Source organism: Triplophysa rosa, linkage group LG16, assembly GCF_024868665.1.
Source record: "Triplophysa rosa linkage group LG16, Trosa_1v2, whole genome shotgun sequence".
NCBI classification, from domain to species: domain Eukaryota; kingdom Metazoa; phylum Chordata; class Actinopteri; order Cypriniformes; family Nemacheilidae; genus Triplophysa; species Triplophysa rosa.
In genome coordinates, this window is record NC_079905.1 from 9,425,138 (window position 1) to 9,435,192 (window position 10,055).

The 10,055-nt window shown below is 37.9% G+C and overlaps 1 protein-coding gene across 2 annotated transcripts; it reads right to left on the minus strand.

Annotated features, from left to right (window-relative positions):
• Positions 1–1,713: 1,713 nt before the first annotated feature.
• Positions 1,714–9,345, minus strand: anp32e (acidic (leucine-rich) nuclear phosphoprotein 32 family, member E). Of its 2 annotated transcripts, none has more exons than XM_057355349.1 (7): positions 9,146–9,345; positions 4,780–4,929; positions 4,314–4,436; positions 3,947–4,109; positions 3,701–3,843; positions 3,558–3,615; positions 1,714–3,471 (listed from the first exon to the last, which is right to left on the minus strand). In XM_057355349.1, exons 1-7 carry the CDS (start codon positions 9,197–9,199, stop codon positions 3,395–3,397), a joined length of 768 nt encoding a protein of 255 aa, XP_057211332.1. In that variant the 5' UTR covers positions 9,200–9,345; the 3' UTR covers positions 1,714–3,394. The 2 variants fall into 2 exon arrangements, with proteins under 2 accessions (XP_057211332.1, XP_057211331.1); XM_057355348.1 differs by having other exon boundaries at positions 1,714–3,474; positions 9,146–9,341.
• Between the last annotated feature and the right edge of the window lie 710 nt (positions 9,346–10,055).

A 10,055-nucleotide genomic window follows, 5' to 3' on the forward strand; every position in this document is an offset into this window, starting at 1 on the left:
CCTTACTCATGCTTGTCACATGACCTCATCACTTTGCGATATCTTTTTTTTAAATGTTAAATGCATTTGACAGCCCAGTTAAATAATGAAATTAACGTTAGATATTTAAAAAATCAGAGCTGATATTACTTCCGGTTCAACAGGAGGTCGGTTAATTCGAATGAATTCGTACGATGTGAATAATACACAAAAGTACAAAATAAAAAACACGAATGAAGTCAGTGGCGAGAAAGCAGATCTTACTAAAGCGTATGAATGAGATTCTAATTCGAATTCTTATGAATGAGCCAGCATTGAGATTGTGTTGGCGATTCCTTTCATACAGAGAATACGAAGTATACCGTATGCTAATTCAGACAACGCTATTCACAAAGAACAGATGTCAGCGTTCAGACTTGAAGCTTACAGGTATAAGTACTGTTAGTAAAAAAAATCTGACAAGAACGAAGTTGTGTCACATAAAAAAGCTAAATGGTCACTCATCGTAACTGCTCATCCAGTCTTGTCCATTCACTCCACTGACCTCATATAAGGCTTACACAAGCTTGGGCTTTCTGATTGGATGGTTCAGTCTAGTAGTGCGGTGGGGGCTCTTTAGGCTGTGTGACATATGTGTATGTTGTTGTGTGTGTACATGGGCAGCCAGCTTCACCCAAGCTTGAGACTGTGTACAGTGTAGCCTACATGATATCTTCACTGCAGATTCCAAATGTTGAGTCAGAAATGCTTTTTGTGTGATTACTCTTTGTACCATTACCGCAAAACAAACATCTCCGATGCAAAACAGTATGCAAAAATGCAATGAACAGACATTTGTCTGTTTGTCTACTATCAGACCTTCTGACAATGCTGATGTTATAATTATAAACATGTGGTCAAACCTTAAACTAGGGCCTTAAAAAATGGAATATGACTGTAGGAGCTTTTGTCGAGCGTTACTAGAAAAGTAGCTCTCTCTAGTGGTCTAAGGGCGAACTTACATTCAACATGTTTTACAAGGTAATATTTATTTTCATCGAACTACACAACTAACGGCAAATACAGACAATAGCATAAAGGTATAATAACTTGCTTTAGGATAGTAAACAATTAATTGTTAGAAAGAGTGAACCTGTGGTTAATTATTGCCACATTATAGTTTTCAGAAATATTCTCATTTATTGCTAAATTAAAGTCAAATTAATGTCTGGATGTGTTACTCTCGCGTGTAAATGTGTCCTAAATAGTGCATAAATCAGCTGAATTTGCATTATGAAATCATAGTGGTAAACTTAAGATGTTGTACAAGTTTAAAGCCAGAAGATGCTATAGTAGTAATTAAATTTCATTGGCCTTATTAATTATCATCAACAATTACCCACAGTGAAACACTAAATAAATCAATCAATAACTAATACGAAGAATCATCGTGACTCCTCCCCCCAGTCAGTGCTGCACGCGTTTCTATTGGCCGAAGGAAGAGCTCATAATTAAGGAATTAATGCCACGCCCCTTCCCACTACACTCTGGCGCGTCGTGTAATTTATAAATGGTCCAAGTACTATAGGGCATTACAGATGGCCGTATGAAATTAAAGGATGGCAGGATGATTTAGATCTGTGTTAGGTCACATCACGTCAAAGGCCTAGGAAAGTTTGATTTGACATGCAGAATTTGTGTAATCGTGCTGTCAGATGTTCATCTTTTTTAAAGACAATCATTTTCTACACAAAATAATGGTCATAGGTCTTTCCTTTATTGTCCACATCACACGTATTCCAGGTTGTATTAATCAAAAGGATTTTATAAATCTTTCATGTAAAAAAAATATATTGAAATATCACTGTTTGTATCAGAATGGATCATTTCTGTCATCTCTTGAGATGGTAAAAACAGTGCTTCTTCACCAGTTTTGCAAATTTGCAAAGCTGCCTCATGGCTCTCAGTTCATAATTTTATAGTCAAATTGCAGAAAGCCTTGCCCAACAAAGGCCCATCTATTAAACATAAGTTGAACATCGAGTTGTCATTTTAATCACCAAAAGGACATTTCATTCATTTACAACACTAACTCCAATAGAGTTCACAATCGAACAAAGGAGCTTGCAAACTTAGAGATGTGACATAAAAAAAACCTAAACAAAACAACCCATTTAAACAAAACGTTGCAATTCAATGAAAAACTAAAACTCTTTAAAGAACTTAACTACACATACAACCCCAAATACAACACACACACAACAGTCAAATTCTGGAAATGAAACGAGTGAATTGCTTGTATGTAAGCCCTCAAAAATGTGCTTTTGTATTAAAACAACTGACCAAATAATTTGATAAAAAAAAGAAATGGCAACCTGTTGAAACGGATACTATATACATATTGCCATACGAACATCATAAGATTAAAAGGTATTACTCTGTAAAACACCTCAAGACAAGGTAGAAACTAACCTGTTTCCACAGCAAGACAGGGTATAAAGGTACTTAAGGGTGCTATTTAATCCAAAACTGTTAAACCTGAACATCGAGAAAATGTCTAGCCATGTCATTTCTCTAAAAAAATAATAATTTTAACTGTAAAATGACACTTGTCAAAAACAAAAAGGGAAAGAGGGCAAAAAACGCTCACAGGTCACATTAAATCCATGAATGATCTCTTTAATAAAAAACTGAGATTAAAACTTAAAATCCATTTGCCAACTCCTGATCTTTGCTCAATTCGTTTACATCGCATTTACATACATAAAACTTTTAAAATTCATGAAACCACATACCATCTGGTCTGCCAACATGAGCAATCCAGATCTACAAGAAAAGCTAAATCAATCGGAGACCATCCCATATAAAGACTGTGACACAAGATCCTTGGCAGCGATTGGTTGATGCAGGAACAAAGGAGATGGCCTAGCGCATCTAATGGGACAGAGATGACATGCTTGCTGCTTCGTGATGGGCTGAGAATGAGACCTGGAGAGGTAGATGAGGAACAGGACATGTTCTGCTTCCTCACAGAGGTCTTAGGAAAAGTCACTGGGACCTGAAGCACAAACTGAACTGAGCTTATGGATTTGGACACACAAATGCTGCTGTCTCCCCTCCGTAAAATCCTAGTGCTGTCTCAAGTTCCAAACGTACAAGCAATCACAAAAACATGCCCTGCAAATCTTCCTGTGCCCACCCCTCGATGACATTTTGATTTTCGTTTTCTGGATAAACTTGGAATGGCTAAAAATAACTTGTCAATAAACCCCCTTTTTATATAATGTAATATATAATGTATTTATAAAAGAAAACACTTAGCATCTACAGTGGTTTATCTATGGATTACAAAGAGAAAAACAATCTGCAAGATCACGGTCTTTTCAGGGTTGATCTACAGCTTGGATATTGTTTCCAAGGAGTCAAACATTAAAGGTTAGTCATCGTCTTCGTCATCATCTTCGCCTTCATCCTCAGCATCCCTTTTTCTCTTCTCTCCTTTGACTTCAGCCTCTTCTGGAGAGCGAGAAGCAACTGTTTAAAGGATACAACTCAAGACTTCTATCGAACATAACTCAAGTGGGGTGATAAATGCTTACCTCCTCCTCCTTCTTCCTCCTCTTCCTCTTCTACATAATCATCATCATCTTCCTCATCCTATTACAAAAGGAAACTTTTGTTAGACACAGCTAGCACTGAAAAGCTTGGGTTGTGAATGTTTAAAACACAGAAGCTAAATTACCTGGATGTCATCTTTCATTAGATAGGACAGGCCAACTTCTCCCCCCTCTGAGCCTTCTTCGTCCTCCTCTTCTTCCTCCTCCTCCTCATCCTCCTCCTCATAATCCCCGAGCTGACCAGTTCCTTCTTCGCCATCCTCATCGTCTGTGCAAATAAAGTACCACACTTAATTTGCAATAAACTAATATCACATTAACGTCGCACTACATTGCAAAAAATATGTTTATTAAAAGTCTTATTTACTCACCATCATCATCAGCTTCAGAATCTGGAGCTTCATTGTCTTCTGCATCAAAACCGTCCAGGTATGTGACCTGAGGCAGCAGTTCAAAGATGCTTTCCCTGTAATCCTCCAATGTTGTAATCTCACAGTTGAACAGGTCTAAACTCTTCAGGTTCTTAAGGTTTTGCTGAAGGTTCAAAAACAAGTGTAATACATCAAGCAACATATATGACATATATGTCAATGAAACAAAAATAAAATCAATACAATTGCAGAAAGATCAGGAATTATGATAACCGTAACGTAACAATGTTAAACAGAAATGCTGATATAGAACATAAATAGAACATGATAACAACAACCAATGCAAGAGTGGCTCAGGGTTGTTTACCAGAGCCTCCAGTGTGCTAAGCTCTTTGATCTTGTTGCCACTCAAATTCAGGTACGTCAAGTTCGGGCATTTCTCTGCGAGCGTCTCCAGTGCCCCTGAGATGTTGTTATCACTTAGCTCCAACTGTATGAGAAAAAATATCCCTAAGCTTAATAAATGATGTAACTATAGGAACGTCCTGAGAAAATACTATATCAAGATCTATTAAACAGACAATGACATCATACTTTACATAACAAGGGTAACTAGTATGCAACTACATTACTTTGTTTTTTGTTTATCAGCACTTCATAACAGCTTTAAATGTGGCTCATCCTATTGAAAAATGAAGTTATAAATAAACATTTTAATTCAAAATCGGATTTCTGAATACTCTCTAAATTTAACTTTGAACTTGAAACAATAGCTTTTGGTAGCAAAACTCCAGCTGGTCATCTTAACTGTCTTGTTGGATCTTCTGACTGACCTTTCTCAGTTTGGGCAGTGAGGGTAGCTTGGCCAGGGAGGTGAGACCCACGTTGACCATGCTGAGGAACTCCAGCTCCTTAAACTCATCCGTCAGGCCTTCAATCTCACCATCGCTTGAGCGACAGTTATCCACCACAAGCTCTGCTACCTGTAGGAGAGATTAATATAAGTCATTGACAGTCACAGAATGACAATTTCTGCTATACTGTATTAAAAAATTATACGGTAAATGGCTTAGTTAAACAACTAGGGCTGCCCCCACATAGTCAACTAAACATTAGTCGATGTGAAGGAGGCTTGGTCGAATACGTTTTCATTGGTCGGTTAGTCGCGAAAATAAAATAAAAAAACTCACGTGACGTCACGGAGTCAGTATGCGCGTTAAAACATCACGGCGCTGCGCAGCTTGGTCAGTGTATGACATCAAAAGAAACAACGTGAGTGTCGGTACACGATCTGTTCTGCGCATGCGCGTAATTACGTAGTAAACCACGTCACGGTTTCCCTACACTATTGGTATCACGCATGCGATGAAACACTTGACGGCCAGGCAACACTTCTCAGACTCATCCGTCGGGTTTATATGGCAGTTTGCGCTGATATTTTTCTTGAATGTTTCCATTTGATTTGTATTCATTTTGTTTAAATTATTTGCGCCACGTTTTGTTTCAAATATATTTGTTCTAAACCATTTAAGCAAAGAACTTATAGGCTTTTTATTTGTTTGCGTTGTTTTGTACAAAAACATATTTGTTAGTAGCCTGTTCTTTTTAATTCTAAGGTTTGGTGTTTGCTGCGTTTATTCGTTCGTTCGTTTTCGTTAACTGAAAAATTATATCGAAGAGGGAAATTAAGTGTTTTTGCTATTTATTTATTTTGTTTGCCTTGCTTTGCACAAAGTTGTTTATGACTTGCGTCCATAGGCCTGTTTTTTCTTTTATTATTTACTTTATTTGTACTTTTTACTCTTTTTCTACTTAATATTTGATTTTGTACTAATATTTTAAAGAGTTGCCGTTTGTGGTATGTTTATTTATTTTATTTATTTATTTTGTTGGCAAGTTCATTTGCCATGTAACTGATGTTATAGTTTGTATTTTTGTTAATAAATTATTTAAATGTACAGGTAGTCTCCTTGCTGTTTTTCCAACACATGATAATTATACCTTTTTCCAGTGTTGCTCATTTATGTGTCCATTTAAGCGCTTAATTTATATTTTAAACGCTTTATTATTATGATTTAGCATTTCTCTGTAATATGGAAGTTTTATAAAACCTATTTTCTCAGCCGGTAAACTTATATTATTTTCCTTGTATATATACGCAAGTAATTAATATCATAAATGTGCGATTATTCGACTAATTGCTGAAATGAAGGACTACTAGTCGACTAGGAAAATCTTTAGTCGGGGGCAGGCCTTATAAACAACCTAACCTAACCTACAACTGCTAACATTTTAAATAAAAAATGGAAATACAAAAAAAAAAAAATTTTGTATACTAAGCTGTTTGTTTAACGGCAAAATTATACAAAATTTATTATAAATATAATTATGTATTTAGCTATTCTGACTCTTTTCTGTGTCAGTGCAAATTTGTGAACAGAAAGAGGTCTGGGAACATGCTGATCTGGGCCCGTATTTATCAAGCTTTTCAAAGCGCTATTTTAGTCTCAAGTGCTGAGAATTTGTGTAATTTACTCCTACTTCCAAACTTAAGTATAAAAGTACGTTATCAAATTTCTTGAAGCTAATAATCACTATTACTCTCCCAATTATTTAAGACAGCTCGGGAGGTCTCAAGTGCTTAGGAGTTGCCAATAGGGGCTTGTGATGGAGCTGTAGAGACAGAGACATGTGGTGGACAGAGGGGTTGGCCAATGGAACCGTATCATTACACATTATACACGCATAAATTCGGCACTCCCCTGCATAAGCGTAATTGTTGGTGGCACTTTTTTAAAGTAGGAATTTGCAAAAGGCATTTATTAATGAAACAACATATACACATCATTTTTCATTATCAAATTTATACGTTTAAGAAACTTCTTTGAGCGCAAGATAAAAGGCACACAGTCCGTACATGTCATTAATGCTGCGCGCATTCGAGTGATGCTCTATGGATCATCAGTACTGTTACGCATTCTCGTTATACTGTATTGTTCTCAATAGTTTGTGAATTCAAGAAAAAAATTATACCGAAAATAACACTGTATTTAAAGCAAAACTACTCGAATAAAAATAAAAACCAATTTCAGCACCGGTTTAAAATGGGAAAATTAGAAATGGTGGAAACGTGTTTATCTTTCATTTCCAATGTCTATATCATAATGTATTCTCTTGAAAAGTCTTTGTCATATGTGTGTTGAATATAAACTCCTTAGGAATTTCACCATTCAACGTGTATGTATCAGAGAATATTCTTAAATAAGGAAATCTATTCAGTGATTGGTCCATGCAATGTCGTCATCCAAAATCCCATTTGCGGCGCAGCAAAGTGTCGTGAATCATCTCTAAACCGGAAATTTAAGATTTAGTCCTACGCTTCACTTATATTACGACTGAGCTGCTTTATAACTAACTTTTATGCGCAGATTTGTGCCGAGTGTATTTTTACTCTCATGTCAATTCTTAGCAGTGTACACAAACCTACAAAGTCATTCACTCCAGCTGGACATTTAAATATTCAGTCAGTTGCTTTGCCTGTGAAAACAAAGACACGGCTTCCACATTTCGTATAAGCACATATTTCAAAATTGCCCAGGCACAAGGAATGGGTGTAATGTAGTCATGTTAATACTTTTACATTAGGATTTGGGCTGAATTACCGCGTTTCACAAGGGTTTTCTGCAAAACACTATCGTTATTGCTCCGGTGATGCAACAAAGGCCCAAGTTAAAAGCCACGTATCGTGAATACACGTCCACGCTTCCAGAGCATTAACTCGTGCTCGTGTAAAGATCCTCTCCTCATTCAAAAGAAGTGTGGCTTTATACTTCGGTGCAGGCAAGTCAACAATAATCCACTAAAATCGGAGGGGAGGGGGAGGGCTCGCCCCTTCACCATCTGCCACATTCCTTCAATTAATAAAACGGTGACGGATATCACAGAAGGCATTGAAAAGCGCCACATCGACTGTATAATGTTTAATATTAGTTATATTAAAAAAATTCTTACTGTATGTTAAATAATTACACCGATATTAATGTAAGCGAGGCAGAAAATAGCAACTTGTTTTTCGAACTGACTCGTTCAACCGCATCAGTCGAGGGACTATTTGACCTCTCCTCGCACATAACACGTAAGTTTCGTGAATTTGAAATATTTCACTCCGACCAACAAAAACACAGCCGAAGCCAAAAAACCGTCATTTGCGTCTAAACTACTGATGCAACAAAATGACTTCCACTCCCCGCCCGTCAACACGAGCAGGATCAGGCGCGCCACGATCCTCACACACACACACACACACACACACACACACACACACACAACGAGGCGATGCAGAAGCCATGAATGTTGTTGAACAGAACGTTGTTGTACAATACGCCGTGCTTTGCTCATAAAGTTTGACCTGACATTCGCTCGATATGCGGTGTCACACTCCTGAACATAATGGCTTTGGGGGTCTTACGAGGAAGACCGAGTGCAAGTGCCAACTCGATGTCTAATGTCGGGGCTGGAGATAAGATGTCCGCCTTTGGAAGACGAAACTGCTGGTTTTACTAGGTTAGAGAAGCAAAAGTGAGCCGAGGTACGCATCCGCGAAGCTTGCCTACAACGAACTTTTTATAGCAGCAGATTCGCTCTAACGTGATATGCTTTGCTCGACATTTTACATACGTGCTCGGTCGGGCTGAGAGCGCATTTCTGGAAATAAAACGTTTTGCTTTAAATTGCACTGTTACCAGTTAAAAGCGAACATTTTTGTTTCTCCGCAGGACCATAAAGTCGTAACTCAATTGAACGTCACTTGTTGAGTAATATAAATTGTTTCGTAAACACTTAATTGCAGATCCGTCGGAAAGAAAGTATAAAGCACGTTATTTTGAGGTGGTGTTTGGGACGCCCACAACGACAAGTATAATGCAGTGGCGACAGAGTGTAACGAGTTTTAGGCGCTATCAGACATTAGATTGACTTCAGAGGTCTAGTCTATCGTCTACATATCAATGTAATGCTTCTGTGAATGTCTGAAAAAGTCTTATTCGCTTCCCTTGATGCACACATGTGGTCTTTCAGCCCCGCTGCCATCAGCGGAGTCTAGCGAGCGACTCTTTCGAGTGTGCAAGGTAATCAGGTTGCGAACTAACATCATTTCGCGGTTCCGAGAAAAAATAACTAAATAAAGCTCAAAGATCTCACCTCCGATGGACTTTTGTTCCTAAGCTCTAAACTGATCCTCTTCTTCATCTCCATTTTGTTTGTATTGGTTGCACTGGGCTTGACTGTTTAAAGAAAAAAATAATCAGAAACTCCAGAGCGCGGACCCACGGCTCGGCTTTCTTCAATGGCTGCCGTTCTCTAACTGATCCTCCATGATACCTCGCACCCAACCCCCTTTTCGAGATCCCACCCACACCGCGCGCCGATTGGTCTGCGTTTATTTTTGAACGCCTGAGCGGTAGACCGATCTGCCATTCAAATTGATCACGCTTATCAACATAATCGGTCTTTGTAGAGTACTGTGATTGGCTGGAAATACGCGCGCAGGAGATTTTAGATGGGTCGGTGAAAACGTCAGTATGAAGCTTTTAAACTGTAAATCCGCCCACCCTGGGAGAATGGCCGAGTCTTTGAATACTCCAATAATTTAAAATAAACTTGGAGGCCAGGTTAAAAAAGCACAAGTTGAACGAAAAAAATAAATAAAAATGTTTTTTTCTTGAAATAATTTAATTATATTCTCTCATTTTTGTCTAACGCACCCAGTTACAAGTGATCTGAAAAGACCGTCTTCCATACTGTTATTCTACAAAATGGCTGTCCATAAATCCGGACAGTCATTGTGGGTTAACTGCAAGTATGCCAAGCCATCTGTCCCTTGTAAAGTGTTGATCGCTGAACTCACAAAGGCCTGGTCCCATATTGGCAAATATATTCTTATTCTACCTTTATTTTGTTGATTATTACTAATCACTAAGTACATCCAAAACTTTCTTTAAAAATCGATAAAAATGTAATGCCCGCTCACTTATATAAAAAATAAGTCCTGTCATAAAATGAACGCCTCCAGCATTGTGCATTAGAGCAGTACCTCAAGGTGACCACTAGG

Bases quoted from the DNA above. Each gene is read 5' to 3' on its own strand.
- anp32e (XM_057355348.1), bottom strand. From the start codon at position 9,199: ATGGAGATGAAGAAGAGGATCAGTTTAGAGCTTAGGAACAAAAGTCCA. The intron at 4,110-4,313 runs GTAAACAACCCT...TTGAACCTTCAG, and splicing joins TTAGCACACTGGAGGCTCTG to CAAAACCTTAAGAACCTGAA. The intron at 3,475-3,557 runs GTAAGCATTTAT...CTCGCTCTCCAG, and splicing joins GGAGGAAGAAGGAGGAGGAG to AAGAGGCTGAAGTCAAAGGA.